The sequence below is a fragment of the Metopolophium dirhodum genome, chromosome 1, assembly GCF_019925205.1.
Source record: "Metopolophium dirhodum isolate CAU chromosome 1, ASM1992520v1, whole genome shotgun sequence".
Lineage (NCBI taxonomy): Eukaryota > Metazoa > Arthropoda > Insecta > Hemiptera > Aphididae > Metopolophium > Metopolophium dirhodum.
In genome coordinates, this window is record NC_083560.1 from 129,406,947 (window position 1) to 129,434,493 (window position 27,547).

At 27.1% G+C, this 27,547-nt stretch overlaps 2 protein-coding genes across 3 annotated transcripts; one reads left to right on the forward strand and one right to left on the reverse strand.

Moving 5' to 3' along the window:
* The first annotated feature begins 1,563 nt into the window (after positions 1-1,563).
* Positions 1,564-19,466, forward strand: LOC132935488 (suppressor of tumorigenicity 7 protein homolog). 2 transcript variants are annotated; one of them, XM_061002058.1, is made up of 11 exons: positions 1,564-1,951; positions 6,995-7,077; positions 8,156-8,270; positions 11,606-11,776; positions 11,857-12,090; positions 12,802-12,899; positions 16,856-17,046; positions 17,886-18,006; positions 18,408-18,651; positions 18,725-18,864; positions 18,965-19,466. In XM_061002058.1, the coding sequence occupies exons 1-11, from the start codon at positions 1,831-1,833 to the stop codon at positions 19,058-19,060; spliced, it is 1,614 nt and encodes a 537-aa protein (XP_060858041.1). In that variant the 5' UTR covers positions 1,564-1,830; the 3' UTR covers positions 19,061-19,466. The 2 variants fall into 2 exon arrangements, with proteins under 2 accessions (XP_060858041.1, XP_060858042.1); XM_061002059.1 differs by having other exon boundaries at positions 17,904-18,006.
* Positions 19,467-20,640: 1,174 nt separating this feature from the next.
* Positions 20,641-27,217, reverse strand: LOC132936080 (cuticlin-4). The gene is made up of 9 exons (XM_061002759.1): positions 26,874-27,217; positions 25,500-25,538; positions 24,954-25,008; positions 24,452-24,663; positions 24,235-24,374; positions 22,879-23,109; positions 22,555-22,717; positions 22,343-22,498; positions 20,641-21,618 (listed from the first exon to the last, which is right to left on the reverse strand). The coding sequence occupies exons 2-9, from the start codon at positions 25,527-25,529 to the stop codon at positions 21,415-21,417; spliced, it is 1,191 nt and encodes a 396-aa protein (XP_060858742.1). The 5' UTR covers positions 25,530-25,538; positions 26,874-27,217; the 3' UTR covers positions 20,641-21,414.
* Positions 27,218-27,547: the final 330 nt, after the last annotated feature.

Consider the following 27,547-nt stretch of genomic DNA (forward strand, 5'->3'; position numbering starts at 1 on the left):
ATTATTTTAGTTAGTTATTATTTATAAATATAATATATTTTATTGTTATTTTATTTTGTTAGAATAAATGCCAAACAGCTTTTTGAACAATATAAATAAAGTCCCCCAAGCCCCCAAGCTGTATTTCTAAACAATTTTATACTGTTAAAAACAAAATTACAAAAAAAAAATCATCGAAATTGCCAGAAAATTATGACTTGATCCCCCCCCCCCCCTAACATGTCTCTGGAGCCGTCCTGCTTGTAACTTACTGTACACCCGATCGCATCAGCGTAACTAGGGGGGCTGGGGGGCTTAGCTCCCCTAATAGATTTTACTTTTCAGCCCCTCCGTACAGACACGTAGTTAAAACCCAAATCTTTACGAAGAAAAAAAAATATTTTAAATAATTAATAGGCAATGTTTATTATATTATAATAATATAAAATATAATATAATATACGTGGATGTACCAAGTACGAATCTATCGTAATATTGGTCATAGTTTTCGCGGAAGAAATGTGCGTGTTGTGGTATAGCTTATCTGCTTATTGCATATTAGCTTCAAGCTTATAAAACGCCCCTATGGGCTATGGCCCATCATAATATTATAAGTATATTATTTTATTATATTTAAATATGTACCCTTATTGGCGTACCTACCTATTCTTATAATAAAGCTATAATAGTTGCATCGTACTATTATATGTGATCAAAAGTACAAATTCTCAGTAGTTTTCAACAGCACCGGGAAAAACTAAAATAAATGAAGGAAAAACGGAAATTTTTACACAAAATCGATAATGGCTGTAGAATGAAGTACATGCAATTTTCACTGAATGTTTATACCTTAGCATTGTATTAGCATTTCCTTACACGATACAATTTTCAAAATGTTTAACTTGTTTTAAGCTGTTTACGGACATTTTTAGTTTTCAATTTTTTCTCTAAATATCAATAAAATGTTGTTAGTTAAAAACTTAATACAAGGCTCCTATTTACAATAGCAGTTGAAAAATATTAAAAATACATAAGTCACAATTTTCTTTTTTATAAGCATTTAAAGTTCGTATTTTGACACAATACGTAATAATGACAAAAATGTAAAAATTGTTTTAAGTTAAAAATTCGTAAAAATTGTTCTTTTTAAATCTAAGATTTGAAAATTTAATAGAAGATTCCTCATAAGTTTGTCTTCCTTTATCACAAAATTTGTGAGTGTTTGAAGTATAGATACTTGATTTTAGCAAAGTTTTTGTGACTATTAAATTTCAGTGACGCTGATTAGGGTGGTGTGGGGGGCTTTGCCCCCCACGGTGTATTTTACACTTTGGTTTTCTAGGACTCTAGTCCCTGTTACTATTCAATCCTAGTTACGCCCATGCCCGAGCGACAAATTAACAAGTAATGCAGTAAAAATTGACCTGTGGGGCTGTAGCAGTCGGTCAATGGCGGTCGCTAATGGTCAATCTGTTTTCACTATTATTTAGTGCGGTGCGAGTCAGCTGCGAAACGTTTCACTAATCACGACGCGTCGAATACTGTCCCACCGGCCACTGATAAGCCCTGTATCGATCGGTCGAGCGGCATAAACAGCGTCTGCTCCGCTGTCTTTTATACGTGCGCCGTTTTTACTATTTAGTTTTTACTATCTGTTTTTTGCTCACCGTTCCTTCTTCGCCACCCGACTCCATCGTCGTACACTCATGTCAATGCCGATGTTGTTGGTTGAAGTTTAAACCATACATTTCCGTTGCAGTGGTCGGTTTTTCAAGCGCGCCGGTTATGTCCGTCAAACCGCCGTCGCAGTCGTAAGTTTCCTGAGCCACATCTCCGCGGGTCCGTACGAAAATGGTCAAGACGTTCATCGGTTGGATCTGGAGGAAATTGTGGTGGGCGTGGTATCTAGCCATTATTTTGGTCGTGTGCTACACCAGGGAATGTTTGCGGAAAAAGGCCATTTGGGACGTAGGTGGGTAATAACTAACGATCTTACATTATGGGTATACTGGCTGTTAAGGAGGCTACTGTTTAGGCTCTTTTCGGTTCTGTGTAGTAGGTGTAGATGACGACCGATGGCAGATGTCAGCTCTGACGTCAGTATTTTAATCATAGGCATTGGTACTGCTGCGGTTGCAATTCAATAATACCTACCTTTTAATGGTAAAATATCTAACACAGATTTGGAAGCCAATTCAGTTGCTCCAAATGATAATTATGATTAGCTGTTAAATAAGTCCCGGTTTTGTTTATTATAAATAACTTACTGTATCATTATTTTTATATAGGACTATTAACAGTTACATCATAATGACTTTTAATTGTAGTTTTATATTTTTTACTGTAGTAAATAAAGTAGATTTCTTAAAAAAAGAAACAATTTGATTGTCTATTACCTACTTAATTTGTATGATATCCAGTTTACTTCTATTTTACGCGTGACATTATAAGAACATACCATTGGATGGTAGGTATCTATCTAATATATTCTACCTAGTGGTATTTACTTCAGATAATGAAAACATCTATTTGTTTGATAAATTTGAATAATATATTTTTTATGGCTACATACTATGGGTACTGTTTATTTTCCTACATTCTTTAAATATTCTCGTATAGTTATAAAATTATTTTAGGCATTTTAAAAAAAGGGTTAACAGTTAAAATGTATAAAATTGCATAGGTTGTAAATTTATTATATTGAATATTTTTGTTAAAAAATAAAAAATAATAATTAATTGTTGGTGAACTTACAGTTTTACTCGCTTGAAAGGCTGAAACATTTTATTATTTTTCTTTTTTTAAGTATGTACTAAAACAGTATATTTATTTGTGGGTACATTATTCATTTATTCTTCTTGATAATTGCTTTAAATTAATAAAAATGATGTTCTTGTACAAAATGCAAATGATTACTTCAAAGTAGTTCAAACTAAATAAAAGGTAAATGGGAATATCAATATTAGATTGTTTATCTATACAGTATTTTCCTAGTGTCATATCACTTCTTGAAATGTTCAACTTTAATGTTGCAATGGTATCATGATTCTAATTACCTACCTTTAAAAATCAAAGCAAGTTACACTGTTCACAGTTTTACAGCCTTTGTAAGGTATAATATAATTCATAAAATAATTGTTAAAATAATGTATTTTACGGAAATTGATAAAAGATATTATGAAATACATCAGAAAGAACAAAATATAACCTAAACCAGATCCATGGTGGATGTCGCTCTGCTGTACAGTCGGTTACAAGTGGGTCACTGTATAATGGATGGCAGTGCCACTCTAACCACCAATAACGCCCTAGGGCAACAATATTTGACGCCCCTCTCCCACAAAAAAATATTGACTTCACATTTTTAGCTTATAATTAACCACATACCTTAAATGTGTTTAATACTTATTAATTAAAGGTTCCTACTTGTTTTATTATTATTATTGGAATCATATTTATTTAATTAATATATTTATTTTATTTCTATGATTTTTTCGAAGTTGACACCGATTTCATAATTCTGGGTACATTACAGAAAGAAATATATAACTATTTTCACAAATTAGTAGATTTTATTATAAATCATATGTTTTGCGTTTCTGCGTGTGACGCGTACAACAGTCAACATTGTAAATTATACAAGTGAATTATACTTATAAGGTTAATGCCTTTATAGTTATAACATAATATACATATATCTTTGGGTATAATAATTACAGTAGCACAACTAATCGGGGGTAGGCAGCACTTGCCTCATTTGCCCCCCCCCCCCCTTGGGACGGCTATGATGGATGGTATTAAATTTGAATTCAATGGTATACTATCATTGTATACAAACAATTATGGTTTGTCAGTGTAGATATTTTATATTATATGTATATTGTTATTACTTATTATTAATATGGTAGCCGGTAAGTTGAATTAATATTATAAAATTACAACAAAATAACATCAATCATGGTTATTTATTATGTAATTTCCTCCAAATTTTAACAAAAAATTACTATAAAAAAACTATGTTTTTATATTTTTGTGATGTTTTGGTGGTTTGTAAGTTTGTAAGCTTCCAATCCTTAGCTATTAATGTTGAACATTTAATACATTTTTGACTAAAAAATTATTTTTAAATTTTAAATTTGATAAATGTCAAAAATCAAACTTTAAATGTTTATAAAAATAATTAGAAAATGTTCGTGCTTTTTGTTTAAATTTGAACTTTAAATGCTTGTAAAAAAAATGTGATTATCGATTTTTAATATTTTTCAAGTCATTGTAACAATTTTTTAAAAGCCTTGTATTCAATTTTCAAGCTTTTTTACCAAACAAATAAAATTTTTTGACATTCGTAGAATAATAAACTAAAACAATTGGAAACTGAAAATATCCGTAAACAATTCAATCTAAATATTTTGAAAATGTATTGTATTGTGCATAGAATATGCTAATAGAAATAAACGGTAAAAATTGCATGTATCTATGGTCATTTGTTTTACAGTTACACCGAAAACTGAAATAGATTTTGCGTAAAAATTGCCGGTTTTCCTTAATTTTCCTGGCGCTTTTGAAAATTACTGGAAATTTTAAATTTTGACCTCTAAAATCGAAGCATTATTTTGTCTACTTATCGTGTACACAGACACACAAAAAAAAAATAAAAACACATCATTGTAAAATCAATACATTCATCGCTCCCCTCAGAATCTAATATGATTTATTACATAATCCAAACTATGTTATGAATCACAAAAAAACAAAAAAATAAATTATTTATTGCATATTATTATTTAATAATCATTATCATCTATCTATACTATAAAAGCAAATCCAGATTTTATGTCAAGGGTTGGCTCCGAAACGGTTTGACCGATTTGGCTGATTCTTTTTTTGTTATGTTCATAATTATCAGGACAAGGTTTTTATGAAAGAAAATTTTAAGAAAATTTACCGGAAAAGTAGGAAATATGGATATCAAAAATACAACAGTAGCGCCATCTGTACAGGAAAAAAATAAACTAAATAATAATATATATTTGTTTATTGTAAGGTTGCTATTGGTTATGATTGTTGTAGTTTTAGTTATTAATTTTGAAGAATTTTATTAAAATAATAAGAGGAAAATCAAACTTTGGCCGCTCCACAAATGTTGTTGAGAGAAAAAATTGTCAATAAATATAATAGAAATTAATAAATTATAATTTTAATAAATCGGTTGATTTTTTCGAGCTTATAAAAAATAATCAATAATAAATTGTTAAAATATAATATATAGTTCTAAATGTCATATCTATTAAGTGTGGCACACAAGTATCTAGGATTTTTGCACTTTCGTACGATACTGACTCATTTTGGTGCTAATGTCTTCCACCGGTACAAACAGCACGGTGTCCGCGATCTATCGTAGGTAGATTGCTTACCTCATAATATACTGCTGTGAATCTCGAGGGATAATGCCGATCGAGATGGCTATACATTAAAATATAATATAATTTACACTTGAAAATATATTGCTTCCACAGTATATTACTCCCGAAAGAAGTTGAATCAGAAGATCAGAATTTTTTTTCCGGGTAACGGAAAAGTTAAGATAATTTTCTAACAGTTTAACACTACTCTGCATACAGTTATTATTATTGCTGTTCATATAAAAAACAAACGTTGAAATTTGCAAAAAAACTATCCACGGGGGCGGAGCACACGGATGACAGCTAGTAATATTATAATTTTGTAACCTAACCTCAAAAAGCACTCTTATGGTCTATCTCTCTCGTAGTTATTGAACTTTCTCTCTTCCTCAAAAAGGACCGCAACCTCTTACGAAGCCGGTATAGGCGTGTCCTATCCAGTCTTATATTATCTATGTTCGATACAGAGTCGATAAACTGTTATCTGCAAAAGAAATTTCATTAAACATTTATTTCTTAAAGTTGTGTAAAAATGTAGCATTAATTAATTGACTACACGGCAAATTTGAAAAAAATGTTTAACTGATATTAATGTGTTTTTTTAGTTTAAATCACGGACTAAGGTTTAAGATATACGACATACTATAGTCTCTTGCACTGTCTTAAGCTGGGTTCACACCGCACCGTGTCGTGTCGTGAAATGTTGCCGTGCTCTGATTGGTACAACCACTATGTGGTATCGTTTGGTAACTGTGGTAACCGTGATTATTTTACACGACACGATGTAGTGTGAACCCGGCTTTAGGGCCCGTTTTACAATCATAGTTTAAACCTCGGTTACGCCTAACCTACTGATTTTACCAGCCGAATTCGGTGGTTTAACCTTAGTTTAACGATTGTAAAACGGGTCCTTTAGAAGATAAGGTCGGACAACTTCCCACCCTCCCGCCTATTACAATATTTCCGCTTAATTAGGTTAAAACATTTCCCAAGTTGCCGGTTACACTTATTTTGAGGTCAAGAACAATATTTATATGGCATTCGGGGTTATTTTTATGGAATATATTATTATATTATTTTCTCCACGGACTAAGATATAATGGACATAACCTCAAAAAAAATCTACAGGGCAGCGCTCAATAGTACAGCGGCCAAATTTTGAAATGGATTTGCCTCACTAAGCGGAATGCTGATAATGTATAGTTGTCCGACCTTTTCTTCTAAGACCGTAGTCCATTGTTTAAATATTTTGTTTATTCAGTGTAGATGTTGAAAGGTCCAACACTTTTATAATAATTGTTATGTTTTATTTCTTTAAATTGTTTTAAAAAATATATTATGATGTTTTTTTAACATTTAAAAATGTTGTTGATTATATATATGTATAAAGTGATATAAATTTATGATGCATATTTGAGCATATTTTGCAATCATTTGTGCATTAATGCATATATTGACCCTTTTGCTTTGCATATTTGGATCATATTTGCCACATTTTTAGTGCATACAATTCCGGTCTTTAGTTATAACTTTTACATTAATATCTAGGTGTTTTAAATTTTAAAATAATTTTACTTTATGTTTTTTTTTTAAATGTATTTATTTCTTTACAGTGGCAGTTTTTATGGATTCATTGACACCAAAATTTTACATTGCTCTTACAGCAACTTCATCATTCATCTCAGCTTTAATAATGGTATGATTTTACTTTTTAGTACCTATATATATTATTCTACATAAGTATCTTACATTTGAAATATTTTAAAATTATATTAAATTACATATATAAAGTAAAATTGTGGATTAACTATAGTAGTTAAAATTTGTGTAATAATATTTTGTTCATTTAATATTGTAAGAGCTCCTATATTGTTTATAAATGATGTTATGTTTCTTCCATCAGTAATAATTTGTAAAAAATGAAGTTAAAATAGTTACTTTTAATCAATTAAGGTTTCAATATTGATGCATTTATTAAATTAAAAATGATTATTAAAAGCGATATTAAAAGTAAGATAAATATTATTCCTTTCTTTTTAATGGTTAGGTTATTTTGGAATCTGTTTTTGTTTTTCCATTTAAAATTTTTTATAACCTGATAAACAGCATTTTATATTAATAATGAAAAAGCAATTAAAATTTATTTTAATGTTCAATGAAAATATTATTTGAAAAAGCTGTGTGTAAAATTAATCAAGTAAAAACGTTACAAGAAATTGATCGTTTTTTGTTGAAATAACACACTATCCTTAAAAAACGTTTATGGTTCGAAGATAAAGTATTCTTATATAACTTGTATAAATACTTATACCAAAATTACCTTTTACCACCTACCAATGATTAGTATTTCATACTTAAATAATTATCCTCGCCAGTAGTCATTAGTTTTCATATTGTTGTATACTCTTCAAACTCTTATCAATTTATACCATGAATAATAATTGTAATCTGTTTTGATTAAAAATCAAATTATGTTACACAAAATGTTGATTAATTTACTCAATTAAGTATTTTGTGTGCTGGAGCAAATGTATTACAAATATAATGAACAAATAATTAAAAATTGTTAACCATTATTTTATGTGAGAATATCGAATGTCGTAAAACTTTGAGTTTCAAATACTCATAAAAAATGAATTTATATCCATATACTCAACTGTTTGGTCCTGTAGAAATTTTTTTAGTAATGAGTAATGACAATGAATAGTAATATGCTTTTATTTAATGTAAAATGTTTTGCTTAGAGAATTTCTATAAAAATTTTTGTTTTTCAGATACTAGAGTGGATATATTTCCAAAAATATGGAGTATCATTTATTGAACAGTTTTCACTCAATTATATTAGTCCGTGGATTGGTGGAGGTAACGATAATAATCAACAAGTACCAGGTATATAATATTATAAAATATCAAATAAGTAGTTTAAAAAAAAAACGGTATACAAGAATTAATGGAATGAGTGTAATAACTAGGGCTTGGATTTTATAGCATATTATGCTTATATTTTTCAATATGAGATAGAAATATAACTTTTATAAATACATTTTGTTTCGTGTCATTCTAATAATTCTAAATAAATAAGTTTTATTTTTTACTATAGATGCTTTTTTATTGCTTTTTCTGCAATTATTCCAGTTGTAGCATTTTAATATGTTTATTGTGTGATAATAATTTAAAAAATGTAATTTAATTACTAAGAAATGAAAGAATATGATTCCTAGTTGAGTATGACAGTAGGTACAGCTCTCATCTATGTCAAATACAGAATACAGAGTACAGACTACAGTTATCATTGTTTCCGTATATCAGTTTAAAAACCTAACAGATTAACTATGATCATTATAAAATATTCAACATACATATAATTTAAATAAGGAACATACCTAAATTAAATTAGTTGGTACACTAAAATATGCTAGCCATGTTCCAAATATGTCTACTAATATTTTTGTTATTTATTTATTTTATAATAAATAAAATAATAATACTATATAATACCTTTATAATAAATTTACCAATACTATATAATTAATTAATATATTATTATATGACAATGGTTACGATAAGTTGTAATTTTTAATTATAGATAAGCAGCGTGTTTATATATACTCCACAAATCAATATTACCAAAAAAAAATGTGGATGATTATCAATAATTGTTTAATTGAAGATAGATTTATGTTAATCAAAATCCATATAAGTTATTCATTATTTAAATTTAATTGATATCTTATATTCGTATGGCTTTGCAAGCATTGTGTTTCGTATTTTAATATATAAATATGAACATTATGACCCTCATTGGGTACTATGGGTAGTCAGCGCTCCTGGTTGCAATCACAACTGCTGTACATTTTTCAATCAATTTACAATCAAAGTGTTTACACCTCTATACATCCATCTTAATAGTGGGGTACTGTTGCAATAACCTAATATAGCCTACTGTAGTGTTATAATTTATGAACCTACATAACATACAACAATATCTAGTGCCTACGGTCAGTACACCTAGTTCTAACACACCATTGCAACACATAAAAATAATTTTAAACTTAAGACAACAGACAATCTGATATGTATGGTGGTTAATTCTTTTATTCATTTAATATATTTTTTAAATTTTTTATTTATATTATTTAAGATTCTGAACGGATGAAAGTATTGATGTTGCAATGTGTATTTTTTTATTTTTTTATTTGTTTGTATAAACGATAAGTAGTTGAAGTAATGCTTTGATTTTCAACTTCAGTATAAAAAAATTACCGTATGTACATGCAATGTTCACTGAATGTTTATATTAGCATTTTCTATAGACCATAACATTTTCAAAATATTTTGACTTATGTTCAGCTATTTATAGACATATGAAATTTTCTATTATTATTAGTTTTTTTTTTAAATTTAAGACTATAAAAAAATGTTTGCTCGGTCAAAAAACTTACAAGGTTCCTTGTAAGTAAAAATTTTAAAGTTGAGCTTAAATCCAAAATAGTTTTTATGAGATTCTAATGTTTTAACAAAATTTGTAATAATCTTAATTATTTGATAATTATTTTGAGTTGTAAATTCATAAGCAATTTTCTTTTTATATCTAAGATTTTAAAATTGAATACAAGAGTCCTCATAACTTTGTCTATCTTTATCAAAAAAAAAAGTTTGCCGAGAAGTCAAATTAAATTTTTATGAGCATTTGAAGTTTAATTTTTTACATTGGATATTTACTCAATTTCTTATGGAGTGATTTTTTTATTTTTTTGTAATTCAAAAATGAATAATCGTATATACTTAAAATTTACACCATATGTTTATTTTATAATTTTCTATACTTGATAACATTTATAAAATATTTATAAACATTATCAATTTTCAATTTTTTTAGTTTTTGTTCTTTAAATATCAATAAAATTTTATTCGTTGGTCAAAAAACTTGAACATTTTACATTACAAGGCTTCTTCAATGTTGTTACAATATCAGTTTTAAAATATTAAAAAGACCTAGGCAAGATATTTTTATAAGCATTTAAAGTTAAAATTTCGACAGTATTTATCATATTGAAATTTACAAATTATTTTGCAGTTAATATGTACAAAATGTTCAATTTTTATAGCTAAGAATTAAAAACTCAAGAGTTGTACACTAATGAATCGAAAATACACATTTTATATATTACCTACTTAGTACATATTAGTTATTACTTATTAAAATAAATATTAATATTGAATTAATATAAATATAATATAAAATATCCTTGGCTGACAATCTATCCCCCCTCAGAATGGTTTTTCGTATACATTGATATTTTATCATTGAATGAAAATTTAACATCATCTACAGTGTCCCACTTATTAGCCGAGTAACACCCACTTACCTGCTTTTTTGTTTGTGCCCTTTTTTATAAATAAATATACTTTGTTTTATTTCTTCTAACAGTCTTATGGTGTCTTTTGTTACTTATTGTGCTACTAAAAATAAATATTACAAAATAACTACTAAGAATATATTATCATATAAACCCTTTTCAACTATCATTTGTGTTCATAACCAACCAACATAAGTGTATAGTGATGCTTGAACATATTTCAGGTTTATTTTATTTACTGTGAGCTTTTATCTTCATGAATTATCTTTAAACTAACAGGTCTGTTAAGAATTTAAAATGTCTTACTAATACAAAATTAAGTCCCTTTTGAACGTTTTGATAAATTGTCATCTTCAAGGAAACAGTAAACATAATTTTGTTGTTCAGTTTTCTTCTCGTATCTGGACTACTTAGATGCTTGTCATATCCCTTTTCTACTCCATTGTTTGCTACCACATTCACATTCTGTAGAACCTGTATTGTACCCCCACTTTATTGTTTATTATAAATATAAAACTTGATATGGTGTTAGTTTAAAATCATCGTATTCATTTTAATTATAGGTGATAATCTCCTAGTTAATCCATTTAGTTATAAGTATTAGTTATTTCTATACTCTGTCCAGTAAGAGAACGCGCTACCGCAAATTCCCATACTGAAACTGTTTAATGTTTGGCCATGTTTATCTTGTTTTACAGAGTATAGGTAGTTTAGGAGATTAATAGTAACTATTTTGTAATATATCAATGTCGACATTTATAAAGTTATTCAAACCACTTTCTTTAGTGCGTAATGTTTGCTACTCTATTTTACTTTATTTATAATTAAACAATTTCATTTTAATTAAAATTATTAATTTTTTAGAATGCAAAGTATGGAGAAATCCATTAGGACTTTTTCGCGGTGCAGAATATTCAAGATACCACAATTTTACCAAACGAGAACCTTTGACATTTTACGATATGAATTTATCAGCTCAAGACCATCAGGCATTTTTCATTTGTGATGCAGATAATGGAAAACCAGATTACGAAAGTGAAAAAATCTAAATATGCCATTATATGTATTATTGCATGAATTATCATAACTTATGTATACTTTTTTTTTTAACTAAGTAATGCAAGCTGCATGGAGAGAAAGAGTACCAGCTGCAAGAGTGAAAGCTGCACATTTGGCTTTAGAAAAAAATGCAGACTGTGTCACAGCTCTTATCATGTTAGCTGAAGAGGAAGCACCAACTATGTTAAAAGTTGAAAAAATTTTACGTAAAGCATTAAAGCTAGCTGAAGCAAACTACAAAAAAACACAAAAATCTCATCATCTGGATTCCAATATTGAAATGCAACACAGTAATTCATTTTATAATTATAATTTATAACAACCATTTACCTATATATCATATTATTATATTTGATTGATAGATTGATTGATATATTTGATATTATATTTACCTATATATCATAATTAAAAATAATTTTAAAATCTATCAAATAAATAAATAAATTGATAGGTCTTTAAATAAAAGCATTGTAGGTATCAATATAATTTAAATTATGTTGTGCAATGCTTATAAAAAAATATGTCATCACAAATTTAATACTAAAGAATAAGTACGAAATATAATAGTATGCTATATTATGTTTAGTAGGCAGACATTTTAACTAATAGAAATGTATTCATAATTTCAAGTCTATTACTCCATTAGTATCTTGATTTTTAAATCAACACTGCGCATTACCTCACAAGATATGTTGGAACTAAGTAGTAAAAAGAGTTCTTAATATTCATTGAATAAAAAATATATTTACCTACCTGTAGGACTGTAGGAGACTATATTGGAAGTTTTCAAAGGAGAAAACATTTATATTATTTAATATTTAACAAGTTGATAAATACATAAATGTGATAATATTAAATTACTAGATACCTCTGATGACATGGTGTTAATATCATAATTGCATTTATTTACTTTTGTAATATTTTTGCAAAATAATATCCAAAATTATTATACTTTCATAATTTATTGATATAACATAGCGTATTGTTTTTATTTATTTCAGGACGAGATTTAAATGTTTTGATATATATCAAAAGGCGGATAGCTATGTGTTGTAGGAAACTAAGAAAGTTAAAAGAAGCTGTGAAAATGTTTAGAGACGTAAGTTAATGATATCGTATAAAATATTCTATTAACAATTAACTTTTTAATTTATTATTAGAATGCTTAGCAATAATAATTCTTCAAATAATATTTAATTAAAAATAACCTAATTTGGTTGGTGCTGTAGCTGTCATAAATATTATTTCAAATGTTTGATTCTGGGTATTATTGAACGTACAAGATCTTTAAATAATATTTTTTAAGTTGATCATATTTAATCTTCTAATTGATTTAAAATTATGATAAGTGAAGGTTCCTGATTCAATTTAAATACCTAAAGTTGAAATTATTTTCTTTGTTTCAGTCATTTTTTAAATATTTTTTGTAAAGAAAATGTTATAATTTGGATATAGTGAGAAATGTTAATTAATGTGTATTACTTAATCATATTTCTATCAAATTAATCAATAAAAATATTAATATTAATCATATTTATGAAAAATAATATGAGATTTCTTTATTTTAAATTGTTTATCAGAAATTATATTAATTAATATTTTTTTAAATCTTTCAAACTTTATAAATCTACACATGTTCGAATAACAATTTAACTAATACTAGTTTACTATTTTTTCATAAGAAGCATTACTACATTCCTCATTCCATGCGCTCTGTTAATTATTGAAATAGTAAAGTGATAACCTGGTGCATGAAAAAGGCTAATTTGGATAACTGTTGTGAATTGTTAACTTATTTTGTAATTAAGTAATTTGGACAATGTATCTAAAATATATCGCATTTTATTATTTTGGGTTCATGTCCATTGTCCACTTTAATTTATAATAAATTCAATATACATTATACATAATGCATTATGGATTTTAAAATCTCTATTAAATTGGTATTCATTAAGTTTGTAACTTAAATCAATTGAATTATATTAGTTTAATAGCTTAATCATATGATATATCAATTTTGCATACAACTGTACAAGTTGATCATACTTAAGATATCTAGTCAAAACTCATGTTATGATCCAAGTCGTTATTGGGATATAACTAATATAAACAGCTTTTTTAATTATTGCATTTTATTAATTCATTTGAAATACTTAAGCTATTTAAACTGAGTATAAGACGAATGACACAAAAAGCATTTACTATTATTTAACTATGTATTATTTTATAATAAATACAGTTGTACAATCATACATATGTTAATATAATGTAATACAGTTTGTGTTATTGTATTTTTTAATCTCGTACAATGTCAACATTACCTGATGATTAGGATTATGTTATATTATAAAACAATAATATAAATTAAATGCATAAAAAAATTAACTATATAAAAAAAAAAATATTTAAACATCTTAAAGCCCACAATTTTTTTGAAATTTAAAATGTTTAAACATTTACCTTTCTGGATGATTTTTAATATTTGATACAAAACAAAATAAATGTAAACTAATAAAATATATAAGTGTAAATCTATCATAGCTTAATTGATAGGTATGATTTATATGTATTAATAATATGCCAATAGTTATTTTTTTTTTTCTAGTAATTTAAGTTTCATTTTATATTGCATTTTATATAATAAAACAATAACAATGAATTGTGTACAAATATATTTATATAATGTATAATTAAATTAATGGTATTATCACCCTGATAATATGTATATTACTCACATACAGTATCACTATAACTGTGCATCACCTTTGACTATAAGATATGTTAAAATTACACATACATTTGATATAACCATAACATAAACTATACAAATTTACTATACAAACTATTTAGGTATAGGTAAACTTTTCACATAATTTTGAAATAAATATTCTTTTGCATCAAACCTATTACTTAATTTGGCACGTCACTATAGTATCATAACATAATTGTAACATTGTAGTTAATGCTCGACTGGTTGATACTTTCATAATCATAAAATAGAATTGGAATTATTTAGATGAAACTAAATAACTAAATTTATACTTGTCGTTCAGCGAACGTAGTTTTTACTCTAGTTGTAGACAATAGACAATTCCTTTACCATAAATAATGTTGATAATAAAAATAAATGAGTTAACCTAGTAAGATTATTTATACAAGAATAGTGCTTTGAAAATTAACTATAAAGTAAATATATTATAAAGTTTAAATGTTCAACCTTTAAATAACCAACATAAAAAAATAAAGAAAAAAAGACTTAAGTGGTCTGGTGCAGATTTTTCAAATTTTCGAAATTCTGTGAATTTTATTAACAAAAATTACTTCACAGGAAATACTTCCAGGCCTTTTAGAATTGTCAGATTTTGATAACTATTTTTTATCTAAAAGGAAAAGACTCAACAGGCCGCAATGAACTCGTATTTTTATTTTATTTCAAATAATAGTACAAAATAAAAAAAAAATATTAAGTTGCCTAATTTTTAAAGACATATAATAAAGTTTGAGAATAAAACATTTAAAAATGAAGTTCAATGCGGAATAAAATATGATTTGTCTAAAAAATACCTCTTGAAGAAATAACCATATAATAAAAATGATGTGCATAAGGTACCTAACACATATTCACAAAATTTCAAGTCTATGTATATTTTAAAAACAAACTGTTATTTTTGTCATAATAAATTTGTAATTCAATTTCAATAATATATAACCATCTTCATAGGTAAAACTATATAAACAATTTCACTAGGACAGGCCAAATGATAACTATGAAAAATAATTTTAATTACAAAATAAGTTTTTAATTTAAATTTTAAATTTTATTAAGTCAGTATTTGGTCAGTCCCGATAGTGCTCATCAATCAGAGCCTGGTGGGGGGGAGGGTGTGAGTAATAATATAAGAAATAACTAAGAACCAACAAAATTGCTTTAATTAAATAACAGAAAATAGATAAACGATGCACCTATGTAATATGTCATGTATTATAATATAATCAGTAAAAATAGTTTATTATTTACAATTAACAAAATTACCATCATTTCATATTTGTCTAGGAGGGGTGACATGTTACCACCTAATGGGCGCTCATTGGCCACTCTGAATCGTTTTTATCGTATACAATAACTTATCATTGAATTCAAATTGAACATTATTTGTGGGGAGATAACAATTGTACGAATGTTATAAATTTTACAATGACATACAAGCGTTAAGATTTATTTTAATACATGAATCCATTCTCACTGGTTTACGGTAAGGTGGTATTGACTTAAAAGTTAATAAAAATAATCAATAATATAATATGATAGAAATATACACTTTTATAACAATTAAATATTAATCATTGTCCCCACATTCCCATGTCCACTTTTTTTAAAATTTTGCAAAATCATATAATATGGGGGTTTTTTTGGAGAACCCTTTATTAGTTAAAAAAAAAATGATCACATTTGGTTGATTCTACAGAACTATTACTAATTACTATTCTCATTGAGTGTATTTTTGTAATAAAAATTACATTGGCACCACCGGGCACCTTAAACAATTTAATTGTATGATATTTACTCGAGTTACTCCTTTATTTATTATTCAATTTAATTAAATGTGTTTACTTTTAAATCAGCGTAATGTGTTAGTATCTTTTGATATTTATATTATAAAGTGATGTACTTAATTTTTGTTTAAATGGATTTCAATTTTTTATCTAATTAAATATTCAATTGAAACTTGTCATGGGTTAATAAAGTTATTAATAATAATATTATTAATGTTTTGCGTTGTACCTATTACAGCCTAATTGTTTTATTAATTTTTGTGTACTTCTAAATTTTACATTTAAAATTCAAGTATAGTTTTGTATTAATGGCTGAAGGAAAGTTAAATGATTTATTTAAAGCTGACAAAGTATTTATTATTAATTTGTTAATTAATACGGAACTTTCTCTTCGTAATATCCTAAAGAATTCATATAAATAATGAATCTTGTATGTATGTAGTATGTGTGTGGGGTGTTTGTGTGTGTACCTATATTTATGAAAGGATTTATTATTAACAGTTAAGCAAGGAAATGCCTCCGATAATGAACATACTTAATGTTCACGAAAACTTAATAGAAGTTCTATTAGAAACGCAGTCATATGCCGATGTACAATCGGTACTAGCCAAATACGATGATATAAATCTACCCAAATCGGCGGTCATCTGTTATACTTCTGCATTGTTAAAAATCCGTGTTATCGCTGACAAGTAAATTTATTATTGATACGATTATATTAATTATGTTCTTTGCATAGAAAATTTCAGGTTTATTAAAGTCCGTGCATGTATATTTGTCATTTGTTTTATATTGATAATTAGTTAAATAAGCTTGTATTGCTGTAAATATACTTAAGTTATTCATAACTTAAAATTTGAATATCTAATTGTAATAATTGTATTATCTTAGTAGTGCTCAGTAGATATGACTTAGTTCATAATATTTAACAAAAATAATATGTTTCTAGTATTTAAACATTAATGTTCCAATCATATTAATTGTTAGTTGTTAATATTGATAACTATAAGATATGAACTATGTTGTATTTTTTATAATTGATAAATTTAGAATCATAATTCATATTATTTAAAAATCATATTGTTAATTTTTCAAAAGTCAGAATGATTAATGATAACTAGTAGGTAACATTTATTACATTGTTAGTAACAAACTTCTTAGTGTTATGTTAATCAAATATAGTATTTAGGTCCACATGAGGAATGTTGATATTTTCCTAAATTAACTTCTTTGTTGAATGTCTAGTATTCTATTTATTTATAAACCAAATAAATATTTACAAATGAACCTCACACACATCATCAGATTTTCAATTAAAATTGTGCCAATCGGTAAAAATAAAAATGTTGAAAAAAAATAATGGATGTTAAATAGTTGCTAAAACATTTAATCTAAATAAGTAATCATTTCCATCATCATAAATATACAATTTTAACTACGCATGCACATTATTTTTTGTATATAGTATTGTATTGTATTTAATTTGCCTATATAATATAAATTTTTTTTTTAATTACTTATAAAATAATAGTTATTTGATTACTTGCAGATATAATGTAGGAAATACATTGAAAAAAGGGCTTACCCAAGCTGAAGAAGTGGCGCTTGAAGCTATTCATCGAGCCGTGGAATTTAATCCGCATGTTCCAAAAGTATATTAAAAGAAATTAAATAATCTCAATGTATACAATTTAAATGTGGTTACCCTATTTTCCAAATACACAACAGACTTATTAGTTATTATAAATTATTATATTTAAATTTTAAATATTCATGCATTATCAGAATATTTTTGTACCTTAATTTTTTAAATATTAATGTAATTAAAAATAATACCATTCAAATTAGTATAATAGTTATCTAATACAGACATTTCAGAGTTTAGACTTGAACATTTTTTAGTGATAAAAAAACTTTTTCAATAAGTTGATAGTTTTAAATGTCAACGTTTTTATAAAAATTAAAAACCCATTAGTTTATATTGGTTTCTTATAAACCAATTTAACCTAATTATATTTTCTCTATGATAGTATAGTATTTATTTATTTTTTAGTATTTACTGGAAATGAAATCTTATATTTTCCCTCCTGAACACATACTAAAAAGAGGAGATTCGGAAGCTGTGGCGTACGCATTTTTTCACTTGGCACACTGGAAACGAATAAAAGGAGCATTGGCTGTGCTTAATGTAACGTGGGAAAGTGCATTCAACCAAATTCCATACCCTTTAGAAAAAGGATATTTATTCCATCCCTATCCCACATGTACTGAGTTGGCCGACAGAGAACTATTGCCAAGTAATTCATTCAATATAATGTTTGTAGTTTCCTTTATGTTTTTATTATTAATTATGTATTTTTGTTTATTTAGCTTATCATAAAGTAAGCGTTTTTCCAAAAAAGGATTTGCCATTCTTTATTCATTTTACGGCTGGTTTAAGTTCCTTTTCAGCATTACTCGCTCTGCTGATATATCTCCATCCACAGTTCACAGGAAATCTTGTTTATATTGTAAGTTAATATTGCAATATTCAATACAAATTAAAGTTGAAAAATATCAATAATTTAAAGTCTGTAAAATTTTAATTAAAAATGTCTTTAATTTTTGTAGATATGCATGTGGATTATTGTGCCAGTAAACTATTGTCTTGATCGTTTAGAGACAATGCTTCCAAATAATGTTATGGATATTCTTTCTAACATTTGATCTGATTTATACTTAGTAAATTATTCTTTATATCTTTGTAAATATAATTTGTATAATGTATAAATATATATACATGCATAACAAAGGAGAGCACAACGATCTGACATTGTAATTTATGATCATATTATTTTATTTGTATAATACCAGTTTTAAATTAACATTGGATCGGAACTAGTCAAATTGAAGCCAAGTTTAAAATAAATATTGGTCAGTCTGGGTCCAATCGATCCGTGAGACAAGTACAAGTGATGAATAATAATACCGGACCAACAGCTGTTAAGTATTAATATATGAAATGTAAACTTAAATTTAGCTATTATGTTTATTTTTATTAGAGGTGAAATTGCTTTTAAGTATTTGTAAAAAAAAAAAACTTCTTTAATACACGATCATGTTATGAAAGTTATTTTTGTTTTATTTTATCCAAATAAAAAATTGGTTTTAATACCCAAACCAATAAATAAATAACTAAAATATCTTAAATAACAGGATTACAACTGTTAGCATATTTATTTCAAAAATGCATCGTAGTTAAATCTAGGGCCCCGTTAGCCAAATGCAGCAAATGATGTGGAGGAAAGTTGCGTAGAGAAAGGTATAACTTAAAGGTATACTTAAAGGGAGTGAAATTTCTCATACTTTTGGAATTGGGATAAAATTACTGTCCCATCTACTTCTTAACACGTTAAGTGCCATGCGGCTGCCGGCGGCCTTACTTAATGGTATTTTTAAAACGTTATCGGGTTTTTAATGTTGACATTCGTGAAATGCTATCAGCATTATCTCGGGAAGTATTTGGTCTAAAAATATGATTCCAACATTAGATTTAGAAGCATAACTACAGCGCCAATCATATAAAACAGGTAGGAATATACATTGGTTTTGAGGCAGCCCGCGGCCGTATGGCCTCCTAGGAATAATATGGTGGGGCAGCCGGCGGCCTAAAAATCACACAAACATCCATACGATTTTGCGGCAGCCGGCGGCCTCATGACACTTAACGTGTTAAGTTTAAAGTAAGCTATAGTGATACAGTAAAACTTATCTAGCAAATGTTATTTCTAAAACAGACATTATGAAGAAAACCTGTAACAATAATTTAATTTAAACTTGCATATTCAGCTGCATTTATGTTGACTGGACCAAAGCCTGCAAAATAATTTGCAAGACGATTCTAGGTAAATAAATACATATAAGTAGATACTCATATTAATGGTTATCAAAGAAAGCGACACTTTGATACAGTGTAAAGTTAGCTGTAGCAACATTGTCATAACTATGGTCTATGCATCTTGTCAATTGTATGGAAAATAAAAAATTTAGATTTTTCATTATTCTTAGAAAAATACAACTATACGAAGTGTTACTGAGAAAATATTGTTAAGCAACTAATTAAAACTTAAATGTCTTGATTATAAAACATCAATTACTACAAAAACAATTTCATTTTTATAACATTAAATTTATTAGTTAAATTTTAAACACGCTAATATTATGTTTTCTTTTGATGTTGATATTGCTACCAAATTTGGTATTAAAACTTGTTTTTTTTTACACTCGTTGTCTTAGTATCTATCCAATTATTAAAATAACAACACAATATTAAATACATCAAGATATAATTTAATTTAATACAAATAATATTATCACACTACATTGATCATAGCATTTTGTAATGTAATATAATTCTAAAATATTTTAATTATATAATATAGAGTAATATAAATATTAATAAAATATTTAAATCAGGGACATATATTAATACAATAGACTCCAAACCATTTACATAACAGATAATATAGCTATATCAATATAAAACACAATTTATACATTTTTACTATTTCATGATTTAAAAACTAAATTTAGATTTGACAAAATATAAATAAGGAACTCAAAACAAATTATATTTATCTAAAAAATATATATAAATAGTTAATATCATAAGAGTATACAATATTTTGCATGTAACATGGCTAGATGATCTACAAAAACAATTTAAAAATATTAATAACATCATATTTCTACAATTGTATACTTTCTTAAATGTTGTTAATGGATAAGTGTAATAATTAGACCATGTGAGCAGCTTATAGCTAAATAATATGCTACCTATTACTGAAAACACATTTTTCAGGAGAGTGAAGTTCTTCTTAATATATGTCCGCGATTCAAATTAAATTTCATTTAATAAAAATACTAAATTACTAAAAATAATTTTATGCTTTATAACGTTATAAAATTATTTTAATAAATCTCATAACCTTTGACATTTCTTACATACTATGAATATAAAATAAAAATAAATTTTGTTACATGTTAATAAAAGAGCACCGCAGAATCTTAATCGTTGATATTTAACTAGTGTGACTAAATGCTGTATTTGTGTAAGGGCCGCTGTATACAGAACTTCCACTTGAAGAAACAGACTTTTTGTGTCTTCTCATCAACAATATTAAAGCTGTTATTACTGTTAAAAGCATGAGGATAAGTCCGGCTATAGCAATACTTATAGCAAAATTACGCTGAGAAATGCAAATATTGTAAGGATCATCCAAAATCTGTAACAAATAATTATAATTATTGTTATTAAAATAGCTTTACAGACAATTGTAAAAAGGCAACTTTTTGTCAAAAAAGATAATTCGTAAAAAAGTTTATTGCTAAAATCCATAATTCACCAAAGTTACAATAGGTCAAATACAGTTGTTACTCAATAATTCGAAAAACTCCTAAGTTAAACTAAACACTTGGTCCCCTGAGAAACCCTCTATAATTAGAAGAAAATATACTATGTATTATCGTATAATTTTACCAAAATAAACCTCTGAAATAGGTAAACAGTTATTGAAATTGAATAAGACATAGTCAGTCTGAATATGGGTCCCATAAAGTACAATTGTTTGTCACTCGCCGATAAAAAAAAGTGATTGCGGCAGTTGAAGTTGGTGAATAAATCTTACTACATTGACTTATTTATTTTAATAACATATAATAATATATATTAATAAATATCAAAATAAATGTATAATAAATACAATGTATGTATGTACTATAATTTTCATTACCGAACACTCAGTAAATCGAAAACCTCTATAAATCAAATTTATAACACGGTCCCTTGAATTTTGAATTATTGAGTAACGACTGTAATACTTATTTTTTGTTAATTTTGATATTCTATGTTTAGTAGATAATAATATAAAACTTTCTTTATCTTCCAATTACATAAATACATTAACTTTAAATAACTTTAAATTAGACAAATAATACAATAAAACATACTTTTTCTCGTGCTACTTGATCCATCTGTTCAGGATTACCTGAATCTACTCCTTCATTTACATAAAGGCCGCTATATACTTCTATTGTAGCTGGACTTTCATCCTCAATTGTTTGGTCTTCACGCCGAAAACGTTTTCTATTACTACAATTTGGTGGCTGAAATGTAAATTAATTAAAAACATGTAATCACGATTTTATTTTAAAAAAGTTACCGTATTTGCACAGCCTCCATTTGCTTTCAAACATAAATGAACATGACATTGATAATATACAGAGGTAGTATAAGGAAACTTATGAGCTTGAAAATTCACCACTGCTGTGGTTTTGTTAGCACTGTATTGGAATTGTCCCATTATATCATCTTCAATTGAACATCTAACAAATTATTAAAATTTATTAATTTAAATCTCATAACAAGTTTTACAAATTGTATACCTAATGGGAATGGCTAATTTTAATTTTATCAATTTTAGGTTTTAAGTTGTATTTAACATGTTAATTTTTTTTTTAATTTCATATGGATAAATTGTACATACCCAGATTGATCAATAAGACGCTGATCACCCCAACCCAAACCATCACGAACTAAACAGTCAGTAATAAATAATCCAAAAATGTCTTCACTGTTTATTGATATGACCATCGTTAAGGGATCTCCAATTTTCACGTTTTCCGCTACATCGTGCTTTACAGTTTTTCCAGAAAAAATTTTCATTGTACATGTTGGCATCTTGGCAGTTTCAATCATTGCTGCTTCATCAGTCGTGCTATAAAATTATAAAAATTATAAAAGTATAACGTATGTACGTAGATTATAATTTATTTATTACAAATTAAAATACTATGATACTAACTATTTTAACATTTTTTAAAAACAACCACTAAAAAACTAATCACACACATTAGGTATATTAAATTTACTTTATATGATTGGATTATAATATTAATTAATTTGGCATAAATTCTTATGAGTAGGGCTCGGAAATTGTTGCTTTTGCATTTTTTTATTGGGCTATACTATTTATTGCTCAGTAAACTTGAAATTATTTTTACGACACTACGAAAAACATATTTAAAGTGTATAGTGCATATTTTTACATATTTAGTGATTTTATAATTTTTAGAGCATATCATTTAATTTTATCATTTTTTTTTGCATAGATTATAATTATTGGTAAATTGATAATAAAATTTGAAAATGTTACGATAAAAAAAATAAATGTATTTATTTTCAAAATATTCACTAAGTATCATGATTCTAAATTCCCAAGTTTTTTCTAATTTTTATTTATGCTCTAGAGATATATAATTTAATGGGAACATTTTAAAAGAAAATTAATTTTATTTGTCAAACTATTTATTTATTTTATTTTATTATATATTTATATCTGGCAATTATGTTTAGTTTAGTAAAATATTTGTACTGTTGTTATGTATATTTTATTAAAATGTTGCATTTAAAATAAAATAATAAGTGCATATTTTTAAAGCATATTTGTACTTTTGAAGCGCACAAATGCATGCATATTTACTACTTAATAAGTGCATTAAGTTCCGAGCCCTACTTATGAGTATCTATGTATTATAATAATATATATTCGATATGACCAGTTATTTTTATAAATCATTTAAGATATAATATACAATATAATGGGCTACCAGAAGTGTATTTATTATTTTTTCTAATACTTTAATACTTGAGTTGCAAAAAGATATTTTTAAAAACAAAAGCCTAGTTTTTTCGAATTTATCTTAGCAATAATAGTTTTAAATATTATACAATATATTATAAACAATCGTAATGTATAATATTAATTTCACAAAGTATAAACTGCATACTACTAATATAATTAAAATTATTTTCTAAAATAATACAAAGCAGTAAAACTTACCTCATATTTAACACATTAGTTAATAGCTGATCATTTGTTTGATATTTACACCGAATATGAAAGCCTTTACCCTGATTTGTTACCAATTTTCTATGAGGTTGTAAAACTATTGTATTGAAGTATTCTACTAAACCATCATTCTAAAAATATTGTTGTTATTTTTATACATTTAATATTGTATAGTATTTACTATTTTATATTATTCACATTTACTTACTAGGTATGTACTCATTGTGTTACATGATCTTAACGGAAGTTTATAAACTACAGGACTTTTTTCATAATCGAATTCGGCCATACAACTTGAATTTTTTGATAAACCCTTTGGGTAAATTATTCCAGTGAATGATTTTGACTTTGTATCAATGGTCACACTTATTTCTTTATTATTACATTCTATGGTAATATCTTTAGACATATCATTCAGATCTGTGTTGATGAAAAAACAAAACAGTTTAATAGTTTTCTAAATTATTAATACCTATATGTGGTATGTACAATGTTTTAAAAATAATTATTGTTTTAGTACATGCTTAGGTTTAAAAGTTAATCATAAAAAAAATATCTTTTTTTATAATACTAATAGAAGTGTTCATAAAAAGTGTTTTTATAAATTTACTTAAAAAGTAACTAATATTAATACCTAATAAACATTAAATAAATACAATTTTGTTAGTAATAAATAAGCATATTTAAAATATATTTTTTTGAGTGTATACCTGATAAAGCATCATTAGACATCAGATGGTCAGCACGAACACAGCATAATGCCAACTAAAGTAAATAAAATTTATTAATTTACGTTAATTAAAATACAATTAGCAAAAGAATCTTCATAAACTAAACTTATTCTTCCAATGAAAATACATTCAAATTAAATAATTGTATGGAACATAAAAGTGATTACTCGATAATGAAGTTTTTCTATAATTATAGCATTTATAAATATACCTACTAAATTGTATTGTTAATCGTATAGGTATAGTATATATTTCAACTAAGCAACCATAAATAAAAATGATTTAAAAATAAAATGTAAAGGTACAAGGAATTTAACTTTTAAATTTAATAATTATGTACCTACATATTATTTAATATGTTGATACCTATTATATCCATAAAAAAAAATATTTTTACTTTAAATAAAATTAAAATATGATTGTTATAATAGGTCAGCATAAGATTATCCATACAATATACAGCTATACTATTTTATAGGTATTCACCTTAAACATAAATGTCTATTTATAGTTATAAATACTTACTGCACATAAAATAATGCATTTATTGGCCATGGTATTTCCCTGGAAAAATAAATTAATATATCCAATTAGTCTAATATAGATAATGGTCAAAAAAAGCGATAACCTAGTGTCTACAAGACAATTGAGCCTCAACATAAAACACAATACTTTTTACTGCTACAGGTACTGTGTGTACATTCAACTACATATTAGAATTTACTTCAGTGACAAGGGTGTGCTAGCTTCCCTAACGCCTATATCTTATAATATTTGGTTTCTTTGCTGGTATACTTAGTGGAATACTGCTGACTGGTATTCATACTAAAAATACCTAGTCCATTACTTGTTAGGCCCTATGACAAAAATGATAAAAGTATCAATCATTGTACCTGTTTAGACCTAAAAAGGGAAGCTAATCATTTTCGTCTTACTAGGTACTTTGAACTACAATGACTTTTTATTGTTATAATTCTGTAATGATTGACTAATGAGATATTTTCAGCATGCCCCTATTTAAGTTTAATTTCAAGAATATGGATGGTACATTGACCTAACCTAGGCTCAACTTTTGGTGTAGAGAGGACCAGAAGGGTTTGACTATCCCAAAATGTTAAATATTATTCCTATTCCATAGGCCTTTTTTTATATTTATACTTATTTATTTTTAATTAGGTAAGTACATTTTTCCATTGTATCCACTACAAACACTAAGCATACATTCTTCAATGTCATTAAATCATGAAAATGTAATAATATGTTGGCCTGGTAGCGGGTCACAAAATCTATAGCTCACACATTCCTTCGTGCAGAGCAACGTACCTATATTAGCAACATCGGTGGCAGTTATAAACATATAGGTACCTTAATAGTTAAATTAATATGCCTTGAGAGGATATCTCATCCGCTTGTGTTGTATCCGTCTAAGATTTGTACATTATAGCCAATTTGCATTCAGCAGAAACTATTTTGCACAAGTATCATAGTACATAAAGTTAAAAACATTATCTGTGTCTGTAAGTATGTTAACAATATTTTAATTTGTAAGTGAATTATGAGCATTTTTGAACTGTAATATTTTACCATGTCCTTTATGCATTTTATATAAATAAATAAATGTATTTGATACCTAGGTATCTATACTAGGTAAAGTCACTCTAATATAAAAGCCAACAGGTAACAATACAAATTGGTTCAGCTGAACAGAAATTTGATACCTATCTAGCTAATACGTTGTAAGTTTGTAAGACGGGGAACTTACAGGGTGGGGCGGGGGTGACATCCTCTCAACTACCTGTGGCTGTAGCCGCGGATATCCGTTTTTGGGGTGATACTAGGATGACGATAAAAATGTGAAGGGCGGGCACTAAAGTATAATATAGGGCAGGTGGTACTCACGGGGTTGGCAGTGACCGTCAACGGTGTCCGCCAAACGGGAAAATGGCGGAATCCGACGAGCGACGCTGTTACGACGCAACGACAACAACGGCGACGATGACGAACGGCGACAACTGCAGCGGACAAAGCGCGTCCGCGACGTGAGACGGAATTTTTTTGCTTTTCGTGCGGCGGCGGAACGTCGTCGTCGTCGTCAGTGAAAGGTTCCGGCGTTGCGCAATGAGACTGGTTCTGACCCGGACGAACAAGGCACAAGGTGGGTGGGTGGGTGGATGGGTGTTACACACGAATGACGACACGTAGACGTAGGCAGTATAATAAAAAAATATACATATAATATAGTCACGACTTGCAACGTTGTCCCACTCTTCCGTTTTTGCCACCACCGCAGCCGAAGACGACCGGATAGGTCGACAGGTGTTGCTGTGGCGGTGGGTGGCGGTAGCGCCGCCGACGGGTTTCGCCCCCGCGACATGTCCATAATATTATTATTATTATTATTACGTATAGTACAATAATAACGATTACGACCGTCGACCCGTTACCGCGTAGGTAGGTATAAGTACCTTGTACAGTTGTACCTAGGTATTACCTGTGTGGCTGTGTAGTCTCAGTGCTGTAAAAAATATACCAATAACCGTCCAACCAATATGTAGGTACCTACTTTGGAAAAT